Source organism: Protomyctophum bolini (assembly GCF_963924005.1).
Source record: "Protomyctophum bolini genome assembly, chromosome: 12".
NCBI classification, from domain to species: domain Eukaryota; kingdom Metazoa; phylum Chordata; class Actinopteri; order Myctophiformes; family Myctophidae; genus Protomyctophum; species Protomyctophum bolini.
In genome coordinates, this window is record NC_137873.1 from 19,533,274 (window position 1) to 19,560,390 (window position 27,117).

A 27,117-nucleotide genomic window follows, 5' to 3' on the forward strand; every position below is an offset into this window, starting at 1 on the left:
TGTGTGTGTGTGTGTGTGTGCGTGTGTGTGTGTGTGCGTGTGTGTGCGTGTGCGTGTGCGTGTGTGTGTGGTGGGGGTGTTGTAGCTGTTGACTGACAGCTGGCGCAGTCGGCTGCGGTCCCCTGCCAGCGGGACGCCAGGTGTTTCTGCCACGTCCGTGGGCCAGAGAGACAGTTGCTAAGCAGCGCACCGGTCCCCGTGTTCTGTCAAATGCCAAGTCGTGGCCCGACAGGGGCTGCACCATATGCCCAGTGAAGTTGCGATCCCAAATACCTTCCTCTCGCTTTCTCTCTCAGGGGGCCTGGAATCAAGCCAGAAAAATACACCTTGAGAAAGAACGAAAAAAGGTGTTTGTTGCATATTCCAATCTGGATGTTTGCCGTGTGTACCAGATCCCAGAGCTTGATCTGTCATACATAGTCAAGTCCATTTTTATTCATGAAGCACATTTAAAAACAACCAAAGGGTGACCAAATTGCTGCATAGTATGAAAAATGAAATGCACAAAACATAAAAATACAGAGCATAGTAGCATACCAATATAAAATGTAAAAATAAAAAACATCATTAAAAAAGAAAAGTGGCTAACCATTTCTCCATGAAGGCAGGAGCATTTTAAAATGCCAGGGAGAACAGTTGTGTTTTAAGGCTGGATTTTAAAATGTCCACGGTGCAAATTTAACAGAAACGGTAGGCTTAACATAGGTTCACCGTACAAATAAATATAAATAATGTATAGTATAAATAATGGTAACTGATAAACAATGGGTCCCAGCCAGCCAGGGCTTTTGGAACATCAGCTGTCATCCCAATCCAAGATGCAATGTTTACCTCCTTCCACATTTTGTTGTTGGATCAGCCTCTCTCCAGGATTAAAGGCCCATTCCCACAAGGCCGCTTGGATCCGTCCATCCTTTGTCTCAAGTGCAGACTTAAGCCTGCTGCTCGGAGCACAGATTAAGCCCTCGCTTGTTGTTTATGAGCCGGGAATCCTCCCCCCTCCCCCCCTAACAAATCCCGCTGGGTCTCGCAAATCAATCACAGAGGTTCTGTCTACGCTGGAAATTGCTTAGGTATGTCTTAATCAAGCTAATGGGAGTTTTAAAGATCCTCCCCATTTAAAGCCTGGAATGCTGCGGGCTGTTTACTGGCGAGTATAACACCGCTACTCCTCTGCTGGTGGGAAGTTGATTGGCTCGTCAATGCAGAGGGGGATTAAATAAAGGATGTGAAAGAAAGCACAGTGCTTGGGCTTTTCTTCCATTAGCAACCACGGCTCAGTCAGATGTTGAGGGGATTAGGTGTGCAAACAATGGATGGTTGTTCTGGTCATAATATTTGTTTTCTTTTCCCCTCATGACATAAAGCGTAAATAAAGTCTTTGTTTTTTTTAATTCATCCCCTGGAGCAGGTTTAGAAGATCCGAAAGCTTCTTAAAGGAAACAAGAAGCCACCGTGACCCAGTGCAAACCCATCTTCAGCCTTCAGCCCCAGAAGTCACTTGATGGACACGTTGTGTGTCGCCAATTCTCAAAACAAGCCATTTGTCTTGTATGTCTGTCTCCTATAGGTCCGGAGGGACTGGGCTTCAGCATAACGTCGCGTGACGTCCCCATCGGGGGCTCGGCTCCCATCTACGTCAAGAACATCCTGCCCCGGGGGGCCGCCATTCAAGATGGCCGCCTTAAGGCAGGAGACCGGTTGTTGGAGGTGAGAGTATAGGAGGGCCAGCCCCTCAACCCAGTTTACTGTGGGTCCATTCTCCCATTTTTCACATCAAATTCAAGCTCTTAAATGTCTTGAGTCAATGCAAATGTTATAAATCTTAAAAAGCTGAGTTTACAGTTGTACTGAGTGTACAGTTGGAACCAAATGAACCTGTTGTACACTCTCAGAGTTATGGGGGTCCTATTAGATCAGAATTAGAGCGTTTGAGAACAATTGATCTACACTATAATAATGTTATAGTGTTATAGTTATATATAATATATTACTTCAAACTAAAATACAGAGGTGCCCCTGAGCAAGGCACTCCCAACCGAGTCAATGGAGCCACTCAGTGACCAACAGTAAAATACCCAGTGGTTGTACTGGCCTGAATGAATGTGTGTCATTAGATGAGGTTGAAGTAGGTCAATCCCCAGGTGCATGGAGGTTAAACTAAATTAAACTGCCTGCAGTTAATAACTTCAGATTGAGTGGAGTGGTTGTTGGAGTCGTGTTAATCCCACTGGGCCTCCCTGCTTGCATTCAATACGAGAACTCACAACAGTGAATACATGAATTATTTCCACAGGCACAGCACTAAAGCCACATGGAAATGTGTTGAAAGCCATGCAAATGATGGATTAATTCAGTCGTATCCAATATCCATACATTGTCATCGATTGTAATGCGAATTCACACATTCGGCCAATAGAAGCAAATGTTTTGAGTACACTCGTAACTGTGCTGCGTTCCTTAGGTATTGATCACAGCACGGGAACATGTAAAACTCTTTGCATATGCATACTGTATATCTTTCAGTTCAAGGTTACTTTATTTTGTCTCCCCGGGAAGAAAATTGTCTTGGACACAAATACAAATTTCTCTGCACCATATGTATTTTCATACTGTGATCCTGCAATGGTATATTGTTATGAGCTTATAAGCTTATAATGCAATAACATAGACCCGACCTTTAAGTAAAGTGTTGCCAACGATTCTGATTGCATGTGTGGTGTCGGTGTGATTTGGGCCCAATTGAAACACTGTTCCTCCTGCCCAGGTGAATGGGGTTGACCTGAATGGGCGGAGCCAAGAGGAGGTGGTGTCCCTGCTCAGGGCCACGCCCATGGGCGGGACCGTGGGCCTCGTGGTGCTACGACAGGAAGAGACCTTCCTGACCCGAGAAATGGTAGGTACCCACAACTGTGTGTGTGTGTGTGTGTGTGTGTGTGTGTGTGTGTGCGTGTGTGTGTGTGTGTGTGTGTGTGTGTGTGTGTGTCAAACAGAGCTGATCTACAAGCTTGTACATCTGCTATTTTTGGCTTTAGGGTTAAAAATGTCAACAAATGGTAAAAATGTCATTCATAAGTCCTCACACGTATGGCAATACAAATATGAGTGCGCAGATGGAGCATATGTGTGTGCACTGCATACATGTGATAGTCCATGTGTACAACTGTACATGCAAACCTCCATCCATTAGCCCATGCATCCACTGCATCATTCTGTCAACACCGTGCTTCAGACATTACACAATCCCATGCATGGCTTGCTGCAGATATTACTTGTGTGCATGTGGGGTTTCTACTTTCTACAGCTATGTACGTATTTCTTTGCGAGCGCAGGTGCTTGCATGAACAAATATAATATGCATTTCTGTTTCTGCGTGTGTTACCTCCTGTACATGTGTGCACGAGTGTGAAGGTACATGCATTAATAGCTGTACAATGGCATTTTTTATGTGTGCACACACCTGTCCGTGCTGCATAGTAGATGTGTTGTGGTCAATTGTTTCTCTCTGCATGTACGTGCATGTTTTTCTGAACTTGTGTGTGTGTGTGTGTGTGTGTTTGTTTGTGTGCATCTGCATGCTCACATGAGTTAGGGCCTATACTGTCATGACTGCAGGTAATGCTCATTGTGAGTGTCTGTGTTGTCTGACATTTTCCCCACTAACACAATATGCCACCAGAGCATGCAGATTGATTGAGCGACCTGCTCTGTTGCTTAGAGCTCACAGTCTATTCTCTCTCTCTCTCTCTCTGTCTCTCTCTCAATTGCTCTCCCCCTCGTTCTCTTCTCTTGTACACTTCCTATGCATCCCGTTGTAGGCAATAAGCATCTTATATTTCCCCCCCTCTCTCTCTCTGTCTCTCTATCTCTCTCTCTCTAACCATCCCTCCCACATTCCCTGTTTGTTCCACATTTCTATTTATCTCTCCATTACCTCTTGTGCTTCTTCCTTGCTCTAACACTCGCTGCCTGTTCTCTCTCTCTCTCTCTGTCTCTCTCTCTCTCTCTCTCTCTCTCTCCCTAGGACTCTTTCTGTTCCCTTCTTTCTTTGTGTCTTTCCGTGTCGCTGCCTCGCTCCGAGCTGATTTGTTAGATTGATGGATGTGATGATGCAGGTAGCAGACATTGAGAGAAAATCATACTCTGCAGGAATATCAATCAGCCCGGAATCTCACGCGCACGGCCGCACGCGCATGGCACGAGTGCGCGTGTGTGTGTATCCCCTACACACACAGACGGACTCACACTAAACCACATGCTGTACATGTACCGGTACACACACACATACTTGCATCCACACATTTTCACATCCACACAACCTACCGTGTCCTGTCCGCTTGCCTTTTATCTGTTAGCCTGGTTCCTCTCACAGCTTTAAATTATACTTATTGTTGTAAACATTTTTGCTAATTAAATTGCTGCGCTACTACTAACTACTGACTCCACTCAAGGCCATGCTTTCACACGGTGGCTCCAGATGTTGCATTTGATAGGTAATGACTCGAGGTTTGGATGTATGTACAGGTACTACTAGCACATATGGAGTTTCATTTGATAGGTAATGAGGTTTGGATGTACGTACTACTAGCACATATGGAGTTTCCCTAAAGTCCTGACGAAAAAAGCTGGCGCACACAAAATTGGCTAAAGGATATATTATTGTAGTGGTTCTCCACTACAATAATACCCTCTGCGTTACTTGAGGGGGTTTTGAATGGACCCTTACAGGTATGTAACTCTGAGAGTGTACAAATAGACCTACACTGTAAGCGTCCATTTGGTTCGCTTTTAGAGTTATGGTGGTCCTTGAAAGTAAAATGTTTTCGAACCACTGGTATTGTAATTCTGAAGTCACATATGGGCTCTGACGTTGTGATAAACCGGTTTCGAATACAGTTCTAAATCGGATGGAACCGATACCGATTCCTTAATGTTGGATCCAGTTCCTTCGGTTTCTCCTGTTCTGGATTCCAACCCTGTCGGAGATATCCTCCCCATTAGCCTCCGCTAGCTCGTTTTATCACCAGCCTTATTGAACGGTACCAAGAATTATGGCTCTGGACTGGCGTTAATTTCTCCTCCCCTCTTCTGCAATATGAACCCCCCCCAACGGTCACTGGGGAGGCCATTAGTTGAACCTGCAGCCATTTGCTGGCGCGCCCAGTCCATCAAACAGCTGATTGGTGACAATTATCACGGTCGAGCTAAACGGCCCAGGCCATTGGCTGGCCTCTCTTTCCGCAGGGCGAAATCAGACAAGGGGGAAGATCAATACTCATCTTTAGATTAGAGTGTTGCTTTCATTGGTGCTGACACTGCCTAGCTGGTAGGCTGTAGGATTTAGTTGTTCTACCAGCGTTAAAGATGGGGGACAGGTTTAAATGGGACTCAGGGGACTATGCCACAGAATGTCTTATTCTTTTTTTCCCCGGCTAATTCCCATCGAGGTCGCCACAGCGGATCACCAGTTTCCATCTGGTTGTGTTTTCTGTGTCTTCCTCTGTGACTCCATCCACCTGCATGTGTTCTCACCACATCCATATAAACCTCCTCTTCAGCATCCTTCTCACAAATGTACACCTCAATGAGGGACGAGGATTCTCTCTTGTTGTATCCCCAAACCTTCTAACCTGGTCTGATCCTCTAATGGAGTCCTTTCTGATCCTTGTCAATTGAGAATTGTAGCATCCTCAATTCTGCCACCTCCAGTTGGAAACTTTTTCGCTGCCATCTACGTTTACAAACGTAGCTAGGCTAATGGTACCTACTGGTGCTATCTACGCGTATGTTTGTAGACAACCGTATACTCCATATATGAAAGCAGCGACCGATTATTTACCTTTTAGCATTGCTCCGTTGAGCCTCCATTATAACAGGATTTTAGGGAATCTGAACCATTATCTCGTGATAATATTTTGTATGACATCAGAATATTATCGACAATGATGAGTAGTTCAGTTAAATAAAATGAAAAAATGAACAGGCAATGTAAATGTTCCAAGTACAATACATAATAATAAAGACATAAATGTGATAAACAAGAAAAAACAAAAAACAGTTAAACAATGAGTTTACAGACAAACAAAACAGACAACAGGACAGACACTCTTGCTCTCAAACTTTCCCAACATGTTGTTGTAAATTAAGTGAATTACAGACATTCTTTTTTAAATGATAAAAAATAAAATAAAGAAAAAACCCTCGGTTCCTTTTTTTCCCTTTTTGTTTTCTTTCCAATTTTCTATTGTGCTAACTATTGTGTAGGAGGGGTTAGCGTGCACCTAGTGATAATACCATTTTGATGTGGTGTTAGTTCACGGTGTCATCTAAAGCAGAGCAGTAAGTAAGTAGATTTGTCATCAGAACATGTTCTTCATCACATATGGTTTTTCAACTGTGCGTCCATTACTCACAACCTTGGATCCATCCATCATTCCATTACTCAACCCCACACTATACTGTACCACATGCATTGTAATGCACAGTCCTACTGTCTTCAAGAGTGCTGTGCTTTTGACTGATTCTTTTTGGTTCTTCTGTTTCCTTGTCTCTTCCAGAATGCTGAGCCCCAGACGCAGTCCTCCAGAGATTTGGTAAGAATATACATTGATAATGATATGTAACGGCTTGCTATCCAACCAGCTGACCCCGCCCTGCCTGCTCATTGTGTAATGAATGGCTAAATGTAAAGCGTTATACCATGTTTTGCTTGCGTGCTCCATGCTAGAAGCTAGAAGAGCCCTCTAGCCTGCAGCCCCTCCCCTTCATCTGTCTCAATGTATAATTTAGTACCTGATGTATGCTGACGAGATCTTTCTGACGCTATGTTTATTATGACACGTGTGTGCTCGTGTGTGTTTGTGTGCACGTGCGTGCGTACGTGAGGGTCATGTGGGTTGATCCCAAGATAATGGACTCGCCACTATACATTTCATGGTCACATTTTGTCTGTGTAGAAGCTATAGTGTCCAGACACTTTTACTGGTTCTTATTTATGACTCCATCTGCAATACAGGGCCACTTGTAATACACAGTACAGTGCATTTTAATACACACTCTGCAATATACAGTACATTATAATACACACTCCATGAACGTGCGTGAGTGTGCACGTGTGTGTGCTGATCACAAATGAACATCATTAATCTGAGTGTCATACAGAATACAGTCATGTGAGAGATATTAGCGGCTACGCTAAAGCATTACCTGCAGTAATGGCGTCTTTAGTGAGAGTGTTATCAGCAAGCTTGGACAGTAAACTATGTACATTTACTTGAGTACTGTACTTGAGTATTTGTATTTTTTTTATGCAGCACATATTGTACTGTACGTTTGACAGCTACTTTTCTATGAAGGGGAAAAGTAGTATTATGAATGCACCACTTCAAATAGTGAAAATTGAAGCTGTGTGTTTTTTTTTTTCGGAATGATTCTTTGGAAAATATCAAAATTTCAACACAGCAATGCTTTGATAAAAAGAAAGCATGTTGTAATTTGTATTTGTTAAAGCATTGCATTAAAGCATTATGTTTATATTATTCCAGTACTCTAACTCAAGTACAAATCTGTGGAGTATATTTTGACCAGGAATATCTATACTTTTGCCTCAAATACTGGGGGTTGAGTACTTTGTCCATCACTGAAGTGCAGTAATGGTGTCAGAGATCGTCGCCTTGAAGAGCGCTCCTCTCCTCTCCCATCCACGACATATAGTCACACACTGCCTCCTCTCCTCTCCCATCCACCACACAGTCACACACTGCCTCCTCTCCTCTCCCATCCACCACACAGTCACACACTGCCTCCTCTCCTCTCCCATCCACCACACAGTCACACACTGCCTCCTCTCCTCTCCCATCCACCACACAGTCACACACTGCCTCCTCTCCTCTCCCATCCACCACACAGTCACACACTGCCTCCTCTCCTCTCCCATCCACCACACAGTCACACACTGCCTCCTCTCCTCTCCCATCCACCACACAGTCACACACTGCCTCCTCTCCTCTCCCATCCACCACACAGTCACACACTGCCTCCTCTCCCATCCACCACATATAGTCACACACTGCCCCCTAAACGCCTGTTGAAAGCACATTCCTTTTTACTACGGATATTAAAAGACCATTTCTATCTGCATAACGCCCCATTTACATACATGACTCTCCTCGTAATTCCAAACGACCGAGGGCTGTGTTTCAAACAGAGTCTTCTTTGCACGAGTGTGTGTGTGTGTGTGTGTGTGTGTGTGTGTGTGTGTGTGTGTTTTAAAACTTTGCGTCACATCTGGCCAACTATGGGTAATTGGTTCCGTTATCTGTTATCCGCGGCGCGTTAGAAGCGTAATTGGCCAGTTAATTTGACTGGCGGCCGTACCTGGCAGCTGTGCGGACAATCCGTCCTGAGAAGGACCTGAGATTTAGCACGCCGACCACAGCTGGCATATCTCACCGTCACACTGTATACATGTACACACTCAAACAATAGACTGACGATACACATGACGACACACACACACACACACACACACACAGAGGGACAGGCAATACACACTAAATATACCCCTCATGAGGAGTAAGTGATGCCAACTGACAGTTGGCTAATTGCTGTTGGGTTAACGGCTTTGTTTGTAAGAATGAGACATTTAGCTGGCGCTCAAATCCAGTGTGTCATGCAATGCAACGGAAGTGAATAATACTGTTCCATTGCTACAGCATGACGGTAATTCACGGTGCCAAGTCCATGACTAAATGGCACCAAGCATGACATCAAGGAAAGGAAGATTATTATTATAACATTTTTAAATGGGGTTTATGTTTTGCAGCTTTCGCCTTTATTTTATATTTTTGAGTGGTGCAACCACTCCAAGGAACAGTAATGCCCGTGTTCACCTATGTATGTGATGTTCACCTACAGTATGTATCTATGAGCACCAGTATAATGAGTACCAGTAGGGGCGCTGTTTGCCAGAAACAGAGAGAGGGATAGTGCTGCCTGCTAATGAGAGAGGTGGGGGGGAGTTGCACCACTCAGTTCACACGGGTGTGATTTTTTTTATAGAGACAGTAGGGACAGACAGTAGGCTGACAGGAAACAGTGGGAAGTTCATCAAAGTTCTGCACTTTTGAAATCCACATGGAACTGAATTACTGGTACAGTGCTGATCCACATGGAACTGAATTACTGGTACAGTGCTTATCCACATGGAACTGAATTACTGGTACAGTGCTGATCCACATGGAACTGAATTACTGGTACAGTGCTGATCCACATGGAACTGAATTACTGGTACAGTGCTGATCCACATGGAACTGAATTACTGGTACAGTGAATTACTGGTACAGTGCTGATGTTTTCCCAGTAAGACCAACGCCACCCCACAACTTTTGGTGAATTTTCGGCCTAATTGTTTTTTTGAGAATAAGATGAATGCTCACCCTCGACAGGAAACGGGAAACCCACCTTGCTGATGCATTATTTTTCTCACACGGTAAAACTTAATGTAACTCTCTCTCTCTTTCTCAGCTTCTAATCTTTTAGAGGCAGAGAGAGATACATACTCTTTGGTGTGTGTCTCTTTCCTTCAGTCCCCCCCCCCTCTCTCTGCTCTAATCTTTTAGAGTAGGCAGAGGAGATATACACTATTTGTTGACTATCCATCTCTCCATCCTCACCTTTCAGTCTTGATTGTGTTTTCCAACTCAGTTCCCCACTCTCTTTCTTTGCCTCTCTCTCCCGCCTGTTTTTCACTGTCTATCTTTCCATTGGCAGCACTCTCTCTTAATCTCTCTCTCTCTCTCTCTCTCTCTCTCTCTCTCTCTCTCTCTCTCTCTCTCTCTCTCTCTCTCTCTCCCCCCTGTGATCTTTCCTGCGTCCCTGGAGTCCCCTCCCCTCTTCAAATGAATGTATTTCTGCGCTCCATTCCCGGCATATCAACCCTCCATAATGGCTTCAATGCTTTTCAGATGTTATCTATACGCCTCATTCTAAACGAACTCCTCGGCAGCCGACAACAGCAGAAGAGTATACAGTTGTTGAGGCTTTTCATTTAGATGGAGGCGGAGAATGAGGGTCTTTGCAGAATCACTTTGATTGCAAGTACAGTCAATGTACATAACTTTCTTATGAGAAGTGCAATTAAAAACACATTAGTATATAATAGCAGTACCAAATATCAGCTTTTTTTGATTGTCAGTCTATTACAGGTACGCCAGTCTTCACCGACAGGGCTGCTGCTGACCATTAAATGGTTGCTGCGTAGGGCAACCACATTTTGGTTGCCCTACGCATGATAATTATGTTTGTGCTCGTCCTAATGTTGGTGCTAAATAACTCTTAAACTCACTGCCAGACCGGGCAGGGAGGAGGTGTCGCTTCAGCTCTGAGCAGATCCACATGGGCACGCTCGTTATTAATTGAGAAAATTATTATGAGGATCGGCTTGGCACATTTTGGTTGTGTTGCCCATTTAGGGTGTGTTGCCCTACGCACAGTGGGTACTGTGTGCCTGTGCACTGTGTGTATGCCTGACTTCAGAGTTCAGGGTTCTCCATACAGTATGGGTAAACAGCCACACACACAGTGGGTACTGTGTGCCTGTGCACTGTGTGTATGCCTGACTTCAGAGTTCAGGGTTCTCCATACAGTATGGGTAAACAGCCACACAGTGGGTACTGTGTGCCTGTGCACTGTGTGTATGCCTGACTTCAGAGTTCAGGGTTCTCCATACAGTATGGGTAAACGGCCACACAGTGGGTACTGTGTGCCTGTGCACTGTGTGTATGCCTGACTTCAGAGTTCAGGGTTCTCCATACAGTATGGGTAAACAGCCACACACACAGTGGGTACTGTGTGCCTGTGCACTGTGTGTATGCCTGACTTCAGAGTTCAGGGTTCTCCATACAGTATGGGTAAACAGCCACACACACAGTGGGTACTGTGTGCCTGTGCACTGTGTGTATGCCTGACTTCAGAGTTCAGGGTTCTCCATACAGTATGGGTAAACAGCCACACACACAGAGGGATTCCAGGATTTACTTGACAACGAATCACTCCGCAACGCAGCATATTCGATCAACGTGTTACAGTTTCGGTACCCAGCATTGACAAGGCTATTGCATGGGTGAAATTGGCTCTGTGGCCAATTTCAAGTATGTTACAATATGTACTATGGACACAGAGCTGAGGCTGTCAATGCCTGTCAGTGAACCACTTGAGCCCTCTATACATCCTTGTACGATGAACAGCGTCTGTGTGGAAGAATAGTTTTCACTATTTGTCTGACTATAATGACATGACCAAAATGGGGACGCCAGGTTGAAAGTGGTTAGAATGTTGGAATGGGACTGTATTGAAGGATGGATTCATGGGCCTTAATGGAGAACAGCAGTGCGACGTTTCTCTCTTCATTACCGCTGATGGCTTCGTTCGCATCACTTTGCAATGAAAGTGCAATGAAAGAAACTCATGGGGGAGAAAAATCGCTCCGAGTTGAAATTGGCAAATCAACATTTCTTTTTCTGCTAGACAGTGCAGTGGAGGAAGACAGGAGATAGAGACGATTAAATGTGACAATGGTAATGAAGCAGATTTGCACACACACGCGCCGTCGCAACTAGGTCTGTTGCAACTGGTGTTACACCACCACTCAGCACGTTTGGGGGTTCAGTGACAAACACAATGTTTAAAAGTCAACTCAGGGCAGCTGTAGAGCTGTATAGAGGCTGTTTGTTTGGTAATCAGAAGTTGCTGAAGTGTCCCTGAGCAAGACGCTGTTCCCCGGGCACCCTATTCATGGCACCTCCTCCCTGCTCCTAATAGTTAGGATGGGTTAAATGGTCACATTTCCCCTATGTGCAAATGTACAATAACGAATATCCCAAAACAACAACAAGGGGACTAAACTATTATTATTAGTAGTATAGTAGTAGTAGTTGCGACTGTAGGTCACATTTACTATGTAAACCTGCATCTCCCGTCCGTTAGTTAGTCACCCCACGCCTATTATATGGTCAGGCCTCGTGACATCACACCTCCATATATGGTCACGCCTCGTGACATCACGCCTCCATATGGTCAGGCCTCGTGACATCACACCTCCATATATGGTCACACCTCGTGACATCACGCCTCCATATGTTGATCCGTCCCCACCCGTCCTTCCTGTCCTGACATTCCATATCGTTGCTGTCGGGAGGAAACTACCTAACTCCTTTGTTGAGGTTTTAGTCTCTGTGTTGTTTGGAAAATATTGAACCAATGAAAAGTAGTAAAAGGTGTTTCGGACAAAACCTCTTAACTCCATTTGACCCTCAAACTGTCTGCTAAAGCAACTAACTCCACCACCTCTCCCAGTTTCATGGAACTAATTGACAATATATAATCTGTCACAACCATAGAGTATATATGAATAGAGAAGGCACCCAGAGGAAACCCTGAGGCGAAATGGACATAGTGGCCGAATGAAGGTATTGCAGCCTGGCCCCAAACACATGAACGCGCTGGTCCGTTGACTATCATTGTGCACGTTCACGACGGCAGCACGCTCGTTCGCGTTCGTGCACGTTCAACGGCAGCGCGTTCATGTGTTTGGGGCCAATCCATCCCAGAATGCTCTCTGTTCCTACCCGGAAGAAGGAGTGAAATCGCCTCATGCGCTTTTGAGCAACTTAATGCAAGTGGATGGAAGGAGAACTCGGCTGCCCTCTCTATTCATATATACTCTAAGGTCACAACACTAACTTTTTTTTTTTTTTTTTTTCAACTTAAATTTTATTCATTTTTCATGAACATAAATGACATACAGGGACATACAGAAAGCAAAAAGACAAACAATCGAACATTACAATACGTGTTGCCAACTCAGTAAATAAAAAGTAAAAACAGTAGATAAATGCTTGAAGGAGATCACACACAGACAGGATAATAGTAAAATGAAAACATTATGTGAGCGTACGCGTACATAAACAAACACACACTCACTCACTCACTCACTCACTCACTCACTCACTCACACACTTACATCCCCACACACCCTCACAGTCACAACACTAACTTTGATGAGGCAGTATTGCTTTGTTTTCAAAATATAAGGTTTTCTTCATTTCCTGAAATTTTTTGGAGTTAGGTGGGTTCTTCCCGACAGCATAGATATGTTGATCTGTCCTCATCAAACCCTGTAGTGTACACTCAAGACACGCTCCATATGGCCAGTACAGAATTCATTCCATATGTTGATCTGACCCCCCCATGCCAAAGCACCAGCGCTCGGCCAGCAGTCTGCTGTCACCCAGGCGGATGCGTGCACAAGACCTCGCCCATTAGGCAAGGTCGCTTCTCGCCCTCAGGGCATTTACTGGTAGTAGACTAGTATACATCGTGCATATATCGCCTGTCTTTCATACAAGTGCATATAAAAACCTACGGTGGCAGAGGTGTCACCTTGTCTATATACTATATGTCTGTTTGTTTACACTGTTCTTATGTAGCAGGTTTGATGCCTGTCGGCCTGGTGCTAAGGTATGACTCAGCAAATATGGAGCAGCCTTTAGGGTCTGAGACAACCGCAGTGTCACATGAGTAATGACCCACTTTGTACAGTCTGGATGATGAAGACAGCCCAAACAAAGAGGGGTTTCAGAGGGTTTTTTTAGTAGCAAAAGTCAGACTAGGAGGACATTCAAGACGATATTCACATTGTGTACAAGTGGGAAAATTACATTTTCAAGGCTTTCGGCCAGCATCGAAAGCCTCGAAGCCGTCTAAGAGGTAAAAATGTGAGACACAAACATAATATGGAGCTGCTGCACTGGCTTTAGGGGGAGAAGCGTTGTGCAGTCTGCATGTTCCGGAAACGACCTTCAGCTCCATTTCTCTCAATGACTTGGTTGGTTTCCAGTGGAGGAGTAAATAATGCAACAGGCTGGAAGGAAGAGAACTCCACACGGTTCAGCTTCCCTCCATTACCTGGTTTCAACAGGCTGGAAGGAAGAGAACTCCACACGGTTCAGCTTCCCTCCATTACCTGGTTTCCGGTTAGACGCCCCTCGGAGCGCAACGTCGGCAGGCTGCACTTTATCAAACAATTATGAGCATGCTGTGAGAGCTGCGCAGTATTTTAAACTGTAAACCACTTCATTTCGCATCCAATCAGAAGCCTGTTTGTGGCCCATTGGATGATTGAACTGATTGCTGCATAACGTTATTTGGCTTGCATGAGGGAAAGGGGAAAATGCAGTAAAGGCAAAATGGTGACCGTTTGGGTGGTCAATTGGGCAAAATGGTGACCGTTTGGGTGGTCAATTGGGCAAAATGGTGACCGTTTGGGTGGTCAATTGGCCAATGACCTGTGGAAACAAGCACATCGCTTTTCTCTCCCCCTCCCTCTTCTTCCTATGTTTCTTTTTAATTGTTTGTCACTTTATTACCCATGCAGGCTCTTTCTCAATCTCTCTCTCACTCTCTACACGCACGCGCGCGCGCACACACACACACACACACACACACACACACACACACACACACACACACACACACACACACACATACACACACACTTTGAGCCGTTGAATCGGCTTCCCTCCACCTGCGCTGCACAATAGAGTGTTGATCAAAAGGCATCCGTCTTTACATCCCCCTGCCTGATGGTTCCATAATGGACCCATAACATGAACATTCTGTTCCATTGTTTATGCCATTAGTCACACAGCTTCATGGAAAATTACCGCAAACGCTATATTGAAAAGCCATCAGCGTGCAGCACTAACGCTGCAGCGATGCGTTGACAAGATACTATCTATCACACGCGCTGTTTCCTTTTCCACTCACGTTCCCTGTGATCTGATGAAATGCTGTTCTGTTATTAATGGAGCACGATGATGTAGCTTTTGTTGGGTAGCATGACGGAGCACGTTAGCATAGCGTAACCTGACATTGTCACTGCTTTGATACGCTGTGCCTTATTGTATTAGTGAAGTGTAACCTAACATCGTTAATCGTCTGACCCGGTTGGGCCACGGCATTAGCATACAGTGCAACATAACATTTTCAGGACATCATACACAGCATAGCAATTGCATTAGCAAAGCGCAACACACTCATTATCTGTGTAACTTTGCATAACAATGCCAAAACACCTACGCGTCGCTATCGTTGCGTAATAGCGCCCCGGCTTGATTAGCATGGAATAAGAGCAAAAACATTAGTCATGTTGCAAAATAGCAGCGCATCATTAGCATAGCAATGATAGCCTAGCCGGGGTGATTAATTGCTGCACCTTTGTGCCAGCAGGCGCGCTGCTATTTCTGTAGCGGTCGGGTGGCCTGTGGTGAAGCCAGGCATTGGGAGGCCGCTGACACATACAAGTCAATCAGCGGGGGCCACTGTAGCGGGGAACAGGCTCTTTGGCTTAATTAAAGTGATGTTTCAAGCTGCCACCTGTTCCAAATACAGAGTGTGTGTGTGTGTGTGTGTGTGTGTGTGTGTGTGTGTGTGTGTGTGTGTGTGTGTGTGTGTGTGTGTGCGTGTGCGTGCGCATTACAGATGCAACAATGGCACACGAACAGGCGTACATGTGCAGACTCTGCAATCACATGCATAAACGCACACGCATACATTACAGACCTGTGTATATGTATTTATGCTGCAAGTACACTCAACCCTGCACACACGGACAGTGGGCACTCAATTCAATTCAAAGGAGCTTTATTGGCTTGAGAAAACATACGTTTACATTGCCAAAGCAACAGTTGAAAATGTAATAAACATTCACTGCACAGACACTGTCTGTCACACAGATCATACTGTGTGTGTGTGTGTGTGTGTGTGTGTGTGTGTACACATACGCATGCACACACACTTTGAGCCGTTGAATCTGCTTCCCTCCACCTGCGCTGCACAAATGTGTGTGTGTGTGTATGTGTACAGTATGTATGTATGTATGTACTAGAATTTCGTGGCCGCTACGCGGCCACTCAATCCCAGAGTTACTTCGCCACGCACTATGGGAAGAAGGAAATAGTTATTTAATGAATCGCATGTTGGTGTGTGTGTGTGTGTGGGGGGGGGGCCTTACAGGCGTGCATGTGCGTGTGTGTGCGTGCAGGCGTATGTATACATTAGGGCTGTCACGATTCGCCTAGTCCACGATTCCATTCAAGTTTCGATTTGCAGCTCACGATTCGATTCGATGTTCGATTCGCTATCACGATTGGCCTAGTCCACGATTCAATGCAATTTTCGATTTGAAGCTCACGATTTGCTTTGATGTTCGATTAAATTTTTTCAATCTATTTTTTCAAAACCTTGTTTTTCAGCATTGAGGGCTATATTCATTATAATTTAGGGCAATATCTTGGTTTGTAAAGAAAAACACTTGTTTCCCAATAAGTCACATTTATTTTGTATAAATAACAAATCAGAATGAGAATAATAAAAGGTTTAACAACTTTGGGTTTTATGCCCTAACATTTTTTAAATGTTTCTTTAAGATGAGATGACTTGTAACATTGTTGTTAAGCTCTAAGTAAGTAAAAGAAAGAAGAAAAAAAAAAGACAAATAGTATATAGACCCATCTGTTGTTAGTTCAAGTATTAAATACTAATTTAAGTGTTCAATTTCACTTATACACTACCTGGTTATAAATAGCTGCAGTAGGCTACACCATTTTATGCAGTATTGTATACTATTTCTATTTAGTGTACATTTAGTGGATGTGGCTTACATCCGGTCTAAAGCCCACCCAGTGTATGCGCTGATTTCCATACACAATCCGTATCCTCCCCTCACCGGATGTTGAATTAACAGTACTAACGGCCATATATTTGACGATCTTTTACACAAAACGATTTTAACGGGCAACGTTTCACATGTATTATTAGTTGTATACATTTTAGGAGTGAAAACATGTGTGACCTGCATGGCATTTTGTAACGTGGTTCTGCTGTTCTGCAACTCTCATTAAATATTGAAAGCCAGCGTTTTCCACCACTGATAGTGGTCGCATGTCTGCAGCTATGCAGACCGCAACTCCGTGCGTTAATTGTTTTGCACGGGGCGAATTAGCTGAGAGCTTTTCTCTATAAGAATATAGTTGGCTGTGTTGTTGTCTTTGTACCATCGTCGTTGGACAGATCGATGTCTTTGTGATGTCTGCTAAGATGCTGGCCCATATTTGACGTGTTGCCTTGTTTTCTTTTCCACACTTATTTCCGTGTATCATCGTCGTCGCTGTCTACAACAGCACTGGCCATGGTGAAACGCAACAGCCGTGTCATTCTCTCACTTGTCAACTCCTCTCTGTGTGTGTGTGTGTGTGTGTGGCACTGCTCCGATCCAGCTGGATTTGCGTCTCTTTTTTTTCTCCATGCATTCGCATGGGCGGAATGGCCCGGCCGCTCGCGGAAGTAAATTGGCTGTGTGGCGAAAATAGGCAAAGTGATCGGTGTAATGCTGCTAACGTTAGCATGTGTGCTATCAGGCAAAAGCTGAGATAGATATGAAAGTACTACTGGGGAAAAGGTCATACAAAACACAACACCTAAATTCGGAATGTTATTGTGACCTATTGAGCACAAACAGACCATCATGATGTGCTTGCTGGACCTATAATTAATTTATTTGCATAAAATGTCCACTGTAAATGAAAAGCAAGATGGCTGCGACAGATTGTGAGCGCGACGGACTACGGAGGCCAGGAGGAACAGAGCTGGTGACGTATGAGGCAGGGTGTTGCCAGGTTTGCGAATTGTAAGCGAGTTGTAGTGTATGTAAGTAGCGTGGTTTAAAGGGCTTCTTTGTGGGCTGGTTGGGCTTGTTTCTGACCGTGTTGGGGCAGCAGTGATTCCGTGTTCCGTGTAGGAATGTTTCATAAAAGTAATATTTTAAAAGTAAATAAGACACTTGAACGGCAAAAAAATAGGCTATGTCAGTTCGGGGAGCGTGCCGAATTTATTTTGCATATAGAGATGTGTGGTGAAAGTGTGGTTCGGTCGGAGATAGAGCATGAAGAATGAGTATGGGTACACCTTTTCACTTGTATAGTAGATGTATGTGTATGTACCGAACACACATGAAGCCTCTCCCACAGTCTGTCTCAGACCACAGTATCTAAGTGATTGGGAGCATCTGTTGGTGTAATTGGCCAGTTGTAAAAAGACAGAGCACACAGACCCTAACTGGGAGGAGGGAGTTAATCTGTTGAAGATATGCACAGGTTTTCTCTGCTGAATGTTCATGTAAAGCTGCATGCGTGCGTGTGCACAGTGCATGTAGCCTACGTAGTGTGTGTTTATATGTGCACATTGCATGTGTGTGTGTGTGTGTGTGCATGTAGCCTACGTCATGTGTCTCGGGGTTCAGTTTGTGCACGCGATTGCAGACCATGTACACATGTCATTGTCATGTGGAAAACTCGTACAGTATGTCCGAATACATTTCATTTCAGAGATACATAAAACCCACAGAGGGATATACCGTTAACCACTTTTAAAAAGTAATAGCCGATCTACAAGCTCACAACGGTGTGTTGTGAGCTTGTAAATTGGCTATTTGTGCAACTTTTGTGTGACACTAGTGTATAGCATGACGAAGTATGTCATTAATTTCGGAATTTGAAATATGGAGATACATGGTTTCTGCCCGACACCAACGATTTATATACTGTACCTGCAGGCATACACGCATGCAAGTGCACACACGTGCGCACACACAGTCACACACACACACACACACACACACACACACACACACACACACCTCACCACGCGGCCCATGCTGTGGCAGTCTCTGTGCCCTGAGCTCCCTTCTGTCCCACAGGTGTTTGATATTCATGGTTTATCCACATGGAGCCTCAGCCAGATGCTGTAGAAAGAGACAGACAGAGAGGGAGGGAGAGAGGGAGAGAGAGAGAGAGGGAGGGAGGGAGAAGGATGGAGAGGGAGGGAGAAGGATGGAGAGAGAGGGAGGGAGAGAGGGAGGGAGGGAGAAGGATGGAGAGAGAGGGAGGGAGGGAGAAGGATGGAGAGTGGGGGGGATGAAAAGAGAATGGAGGTAGAGGTGGGATATCGAGAGAAAGAGGGAGTGAATGAGCATAGTAAGCTGATGGATAGAGAGAGAGAGGGAGAGAGAGAGCTACAGTAGGCTGCCAACAATGCTCTCCACGCCTGAGTTCTCTTCAGCAATTACACCCCTCACTGCCTCCTCTCCACACCTCTCTCTCTCTCTCTCTCTGTCCCCATGTCTTCTATCTCTCTCTTTCTCCCCATGTCTTCTCTCTCTCTCTCCATGTCTCTCCTCCGCACCTCCCTCTCCCTAGCCACACTCCGGGACCGAGAATAGCCAGCTTACAAAGCTCACATCGCACCTCGGACACCCTTGTATATGCCGGCTATTCTCGCCGTTCGACACCGCCGCCTGACGAAGTATGACTCTCTGGCTTCTCGCTCTCTCTCTCTCTCTCTCTCTCTCTCTCTCTCTCTCTCTCTCTCTCTCTCTCTCTCTCTCTCTCCTCTCCAGCTCTTCTACCCAGTGGTGGACAAAGTACTCAACTGCAGTACTTAATTATCGTTTCTATCTGTTTTTTTTGTTTTTTTTAATGAACGCTCTCCTTGATCGTAGTGCAGCGTCACATAAAAGTATTAAATGCTCTCCTGATACTCCTGAAAATGTGTCACCTACCTGAACATGTATTTTCTGTTTATTGAAAGGTTAAGGCACTATATTCTGGTTGTAGTCATTGCTCACAGGCGTCTCCCCGTCTCTACAGCTCTTTAACAGAAACATATTTTGTTTCAACCTAAAGACCTAAATCACTTACCCGACCTTTAAAGTCAGTTATTGGTTTTAAATATCAGTTTAGATATACTGTATCTTTGGTTAATTGCCCATCCATGACTCCACCTCCTTCTGTCTCTCTTTCCATGTCCCCCTCCATTCATGTATCTCTATATTTATGTTTTTAATTTCAGAAGCCGCCAGATTGATGCACAATAGTGCATGCGTAGATGTTGTTGTTGTTGTTGTTCATTGTGATGATCGCATCCTAAAATTACTGAATTTGCATCTGCTTTTTTGAAAAACAGCACATAGTCTTATAATGGTGTAACCTGCGTGTCCAATCAATGATGTGTTACTGTACTGTACACAGTGAAATCCTCAGTGTTAATTTAACTTCCGGGAGTGTATAAATGGAACCAAATGGACCCTTACTTGTCTGTCTGTCTGTCTGTCTGTGCAGTGTGTTTGAAACCGCCAACCGCCAAAGGTTGTGAAATACAAAGAGCTGTGAAAGAGAAGTGTATCAGAGAGAGAGAGAGAGAGATTAGGAGAGAGAGAGAAAGACAAAGAAGAAAGGGAGTGAGGGTCAGGAATGGAGCAGAAAATGAAAGAGATTCCTTTTGTATTCCACATGGATTCATCATGCCCTCACTTCTCTCTCTCTCTTCCCTCACCCTGTCCTTTTCCCTCTCTCTGTCTCTCCCACTTTCTCTACATCTCTCCTCCTCTCTTTGTCTGTCACTGTGTGTGTGTGTGTGTGTGTGTCTCTCTCTCTCTCTCTCCCTCCATCTCTCTCTCTCTCTCCCAGTAAACAAAGGGAGTTAATAACATGCTGACACGGAGCTGAATGATGATTGAATTCATTAGGCGTGCACAATAATTGGCGGGCGTGAGGAGAGGCACGTGCAAGCGCACGCCGCCGTCTATTCAGAGGACAGCTGTCAAATAACAAGCGGAGAGAATGGCTTTTCATTGTTGTGTTGAATTAGAGAGAGAGAGAGAGAGAGAGAGAGAGAGAGAGAAAGGGAGTGAGAGATTGAGAAACACCTGTTGTGTGAGAGTGAGATGGGTAAGAGAAAATGAGAAAGCTAAAAGAGAATCAAAGAGAAAATTGAGGAGGATTGTATTTGAAAGGAGAGAGTGGAGCACCTGTTGTGTAGCGAGCACAAGAGACAACACTGTGTGCATGTGGAGTGGTTGTATAGCACTGGGGAGTACCATGTGGAGTGTGTGTGTCTTGTCTGTAAAACTGTGACATGTGACAAGTTTTGCATTGAAATCTGTCTCTTTGCATCCCGCAAATACTGGTTGTACATGGCTGGTAGAGTGTGAAAACAAATATATAGAACAGATATTTCCATTCCTTGTGGTGTGTGTGTGTGTGTGTGTGTGTGTGTGTGTGTGTGTGTGTGTGTGCGTGTGTGTGTGTGTGTGTGTGCGTGTGTGTGTGTGTGTGTGTGTGTGTGTGTGTGTGTTAATCTCGGGCACCACTGGACCGTTCAGTGTGAAACATGCACACTTTTCACACTTTGCCTCATGGTAGCACTATAACAAGCTTATTCACATTGCGCCCCATGACAGACAGCCCTCCAGCTCTGGGTAAGGTTTTTGAATGAGCTACATAAATAGTACATTCATTAAAGCCTTTATTTTAGTTTTATTTTGAGACCAAGGTCTGTGTTTCAGTGGTGCTCTGTATACAGAAAGGAACATTCACAAGAATACGACTTCAAGATGACTTGACTAGACGATCTGCCGATGCTCGAGTCGTCCAGATTCAAGACTGGTTCTGCACCAATTTGGGAGAAATGCCACAAATACATCGAAGTAATGGCAAATTTGTCCGAGTCTGCCCATATAGCCCTCTCTCTTCTCCCTCCCCTTATGGTGTTTAGCCATGTCTCAATGCGTCTATTCAGTGTTTTCTCTCTCTCTCTGTGTCAGAAGCTGGAGGAGGATGAGTTGGTGTTGACGCCAGACGGAACCCGGGAATTCCTGACGTTTGAGATCCCGCTGAGTGACTCGGGCTCGGCGGGCCTGGGGGTCAGCGTCAAGGGCAACCGGTCCAAAGAGAACCACGCCGACCTCGGCATCTTTGTCAAGTCCATCATCAACGGAGGAGCCGCCTGCAAGGTAAAAAAAAACAGCAACTGAACGCAGGACCATCAGTCAAGCCGACCCTAGACAATCTTAATGGTGTCCAATATATTCTATTTATAATTTTGAATTGAATCAACCTTGTACGTAGTTCTCTTGACATGTTCCTTCCATTCCTAAGAATTCTAACCCAATCACCATCTGATATTGTAAGTCCTAAATCCCTTTCCCATGGTAACTTGGATGTGAATTTACACTGGTTAGAGGCATCTAGGAGTATGTAGAAGCCTCATGACCCTAATCCAATTATTTTGTGTCAATTTTAGGGGGGGGGGGGGGGGGGTGATGTGAGAGAATATGTATAACTTTGTGTATAACTTTGTATAAAGTCATTAGTTTTCTCTTTTTTATCGTATAATGACCAGATTCATTTTTATGACATTAACCTGAACTATTCTGACTGCAACCTGCGGTGTCTCATGCAGGCAAGGCTCATCATCATGGCAATTAAAAGTCCTATTAAAAAATATATATATATATATATATATATATATATATTTTTTTTTAAGGCACCTGTGCTTCATTAGATGAATGCACTGGAGAGCGACAGGAGCGAGAGGTCAAAGGTCAATGGTGTTGCAGTGCAGTGGAAGGTGTATGACCTCACTGCTGTGGGTGAAGACTCACCCAGACGAGGTCACACAGTGGAGGGTGTATGACCTCACTGCTGTGGGTTAAGACTCACCCAGACGAGGTCACACATCTCTGGGTGCACTAATTAGCACACTGTCAGCTGCAGAGGAGGGAGCTAATTAGACAAATTGCCTGGTGGTGGTGCGTTTCGCTTCGAATGACAAACCTGCATCCCAGAGACACGCGATTGGACACCACCGACCGGCGTGATGTACAGTACAGTCCATCACGTCGCTGTCAGGCAAGCTTAACGCCGATTCGCTGCAAATTCTGCTTCTGCATTCTGGGAAAGCCGTGTGGTTCCACAAGGTCTCTAAACAGGAGGAGGACCCATTCATTGTGGCAGGAGGTGGGAAGCGATGCGTTTTTTGCTGATGTTTGAAGCTTGCTGTTGTCTGAACTAGGCGTACAAACAAAGGTGGCGTGGATGTTTCAGACATCTTTTACACGCCTGTTTAGCAGAAGAACGTTTAGAGGAAAAGTAGTTGATGATAGAAACCCTGGCGATGGGACGGCGCGCATACCACATACTGTACTGTACAGTATAGGCTCTAATGCAGCCTGACTGTGAGTCGCGGGAATATTCATTCCACCCCTTTTATGGATGAAATTGAGAACAAGATTGTTGGAGTTGGAGCAGCAGTGCAGCTTCAAACGTCCACGTGGCTACATCTGTCAGCATGGCAGGCCTCTGGTTTGACATCATTAGCACGCATTAGTATTCTTCTTCTTAAATGTTCCATCAGAAGTAATGTGACACATGTAAGCAAACCAGCAAGTCAGTTTCCTTGTATGCGTATGTTTATCGTACTTAGAAATGAAAAGACAATGGCATGATTATGGGTGCAAAGCATTCAAACGCTTTGCCACAGATTTTGTGCAAATCGTTACTGTCCGGCAGAAACCTTCTATTGTCCTATTTAAACTTTTGTGTCATCATACTCTCGGGAGTTAAATTAACACTGAGGATTTCACTGTCTATAGTACAGTAACTTATTATTGATTGGACACGAAGGTTACACCATTAGTCTATAAGATTGTGCTGTTTTCCAAAAATAGTGAAACGCTTCCAGATTGTATTTTTTTAAATAATTGTTAAAAAATGAATGGTTTTGGACCTCTGAGGTTTCCACCCGGCGACAATGAAATGGTACATTGTGGCTTTGGGCTGTTTCTATTTGGGGTGTTTCTGTACAATGTTATGGCTGTCTGAATATGCAGACTCATAAACCCAGAGGCCTTTTTCTATGATAAAAATAAATATGTAATTTAAAAATGCACAAACATTCCTGTAGCCACCTCCACAGCAGCCTGCCGCGCCGTCTGTTCTCACAGAGTTCCTGCCTGGTTGCGTTTCACGTGGCCCAGCCTGTTGATGACACACTTCCTTTAGATTAGACCACGGCTGGCTGCTTCTTAAATGAGGGAGGGTTCCCTTCATGAGACTATATTGGTAGAATCTACAGTCTCACGAATCTGACAGTTGGATTGATTTGATTTGTTTTAGTTTGCTTTCCCTAAATTGTGCATTTTGAGAAGCCCGGCTTGGTACAATTTGGAAGTTTAAACATGGGGAAACCGTTCCAACATTTTTCAAAAGTATTCTCATTTAGAAATGAGAAATATTCATTACATCTTAACATTCATTGGGCTGCTTTGTGGTTGAGTCCATAAATGTATGAGCTGCTGTTCTCAATTTCTGCCAGAGCTTTGCTTTCTGCGTGTCTGTGCTGTCTCTGCGTGTCTGTGCTGTCTCTGCGTGTCTGTGCTGTCTCTGCGTGTCTGTGCTGTCTCTGCGTGTCTGTGCTGTCTCTGCGTGTCTGTGCTGTCTCTGTCTGCTGCTTTCTCTCTCAATTCAACAAATGCACCTGGGGTGCAACCCTCACCGCAACATCTCTGACTCTGGATTGTGATTTTTCTTGACCTTAAAGACTTTTTCAAAACAAAAAGTTCATCTCTTTGGGACAGCCAATACTTTTTACATTAATTCACACCAAGTTTCATGAACCTCTGCCCCATCTGTTCTCAAGGTATCCTGCTAGCAAATAAACAACACAAACAGAGCTGGCTATCACTGCTGCTTTTCAGCACCACATACAGTAGTTGTATAGCAGGGCTATTCACTGCTGCTACTAGTGACTGGAAGCAGAAAGTATTCATGACCATGTTTATTAAGGTAATACAGTCTAGGTGAAGTTGGGCCCAAATACATGGACTTCTATGGGGCTATGGGTTTTTTTGGGCCCAATGACAGCGCCACAACAGGCCATTATATGAACTTTCAGGAAATCCCGATTTTCCTTAGTGGCTTCACAAAATATCTGTCTGACTGCCCCCCTGGTCTGAGCACGAAAACATCATGGTTGTTTTTCACCACCTGTACGCAACCTAACAAACACACACGCACATATTAACTGTGTGTATATATATGGTGATATGGCCCGGAATCAGACCAGAATCAGGCCAGCACCCTGGTTGCGTGCCTGTGGGAGCGTCCCCCTCCCCCCCACACATGGAGTTGCACCACTCACTTCACACGGGTGTGATTTTATAGTCTTCTTTGGTATGAACTCGTGCTGGGAATAGAACCACAAAACTCCCAGGTTCGATCAGGGCAGAAAGAAAGTCTAACCACAAGACTACTGAGCTGGTCCATGAGTTCACAGTATGGTACTGAAAATCCTTCAAGTACTGTACATAACATTAACAAAACAAACATTTTAACAAGGTCACCAGAGCAACACCACCTGTCCATGTTTTTGTGTGTCATTACCTCACACGCCACCTGTGTGTTCTTGTACAGGACGGCCGGCTTCGGGTGAATGACCAGCTGATTGCGGTCAACGGTGAGTCGCTGTTGGGCAAGACCAACCAGGACGCCATGGAAACGCTGCGCCTGTCCATGTCCACCGAGGGCAACAAGCGAGGCATGATCCAGCTCATCGTGGCCAGGCGCGTGACCAAACGAAATGAGGTAATTAGAGCCAGAGAGAGAGTCCAAACAGAGGATTCTGGGAGGTGTAGTTTACATATATAGTGTTTAACGTTGCTGCCGAGCAGAAACCTCCGTAGTGTTTTGTGTTTTCTTTTTCTTTTTTTTGTAAGTTAATGCCCTACTTTGATCAATGTCACACAAAGGCATCGAAAGTAGCAGATGCACAAGCTGGAAACGTGACGCGCACCAACACATTCTGAGCTCTCCCTCTTCCAATGTTATCAACCCATATTCACCAGTATGCTCTTATCAAGACCATGCCATGGAGACATTATGGACATTTCCACATACAGTACTGCCTACCGCGAGTAGGTGACATGGAAATGCGGAAGTGAAATTACTGCTGCCGAAGCGAAAAACATTGTGAAGACTGAGGTTAGGGTTAGGGCTGGCTTAGATTTAGCCTACTACTTTGTACTACTAGGACTTTGTTATCCTCCGATAACATCCGAAGCTCCTCTTGAGCTTGTAGATCTGCTACTTTTACTATTTTGACCCCCGGTGTGCGTCTGCTTTTCTGATCTGCAGGTTTTCTATGTGTGAGGGAGATGAGAGTCCTTATCGGAAAATGTACCACTGCACCGATAATTGACATTACAAGAAATGTGAACTTTGATTATCAAAAGTGTTTTTTGGATGTTTTGGAGATTTTTTTATACCCCATTAAAGATTAAAATTATATTCTTAATATTTTGTTTTCGGCATGTTGTTTTTTCCTCTACTCTGGTAACAAAAAGAAAGACCTTACATAACACAGACACGCTGGTTGTCTTGAGTTTAGACAGTGGCCTGTTCTGTGTTTTGAATTCACATCAGAAAGATACTCACACCGCATCCCATTCCAGGAATAAGCTGATAACAGATGTTCCTCTTGAAAGGCAGATCCGCTTCTGTATTGAAGGCATAGAATAAAAGCCAAGCCAGGCAGGTCACGGTAGTTTACGCCCCCACCCCTTCATCTCTGCCTCCCTGTTGCCCTAAAGGCTGCTGGCGGGGGAAAAAATCACCATGACTGTGAACTGAGCCAGACAACTTCTTTTCCCCCCATTTCACTGTCATGTGTTCTGTTCTCTGTACGCCTTGGCCTGTCGCCTGCTGGAGAGCTTTGTGTGTGTGTGTGTGTGTGTGTGTGTGTGTGTGTGTGTGTGTGTGTGTGTGTGTGTGTGTGCCGCATGCGTGCTTACATTATTGTCTGGTTTACAGTCTGTGCAGATGTGCGTGTGTGCGCGCGCGCATGCGTGCTTACATTATTGTCTGGTTTACAGTCTGTGCAGATGTGTCTGCCTGTTGTGTGTGTGTGTGTGTCTGGATCCGTGCTCTCCTCTCCAACCTGGTGTGTTGGCTTCGCCTGGTAATTGAAAGCAGGGGCTGAAGCTAGATACCTGGACAAGTGTTTTGTTGTGTTGTGTCCTTTTCTGCGTTGCCTCTGTCCAGTTTGTCTGTAGTCATACCATACCGTGTGTATGTATGTGTACATTCTTATGTGTATGTGGCCACTGGCATGCGAGTGTTGTACAGACATCATGCGGCGGCACTTCAGAGAAGAGAATGCGCCGTA

The 27,117-nt window shown here is 44.7% G+C and overlaps 1 protein-coding gene across 3 annotated transcripts in view; it reads left to right on the plus strand.

Annotated features, from left to right (window-relative positions):
• LOC308325898 (partitioning defective 3 homolog) overlaps positions 1 to 27,117 on the plus strand; it is a 261,533-nt gene that overhangs the window by 121,259 nt on the left and 113,157 nt on the right. For 2 of the 3 annotated variants that reach the window (XM_080778653.1, XM_080778655.1), the window contains exons 10-14: positions 1,571 to 1,710; positions 2,768 to 2,896; positions 6,558 to 6,593; positions 21,719 to 21,907; positions 25,368 to 25,538. In XM_080778653.1, coding sequence (XP_080634779.1) covers positions 1,571 to 1,710; positions 2,768 to 2,896; positions 6,558 to 6,593; positions 21,719 to 21,907; positions 25,368 to 25,538 — 665 coding nt within the window. The remainder of the gene's footprint in view (positions 1 to 1,570; positions 1,711 to 2,767; positions 2,897 to 6,557; positions 6,594 to 21,718; positions 21,908 to 25,367; positions 25,539 to 27,117) is intronic. The other variant, XM_080778654.1, reaches the window with a different exon arrangement.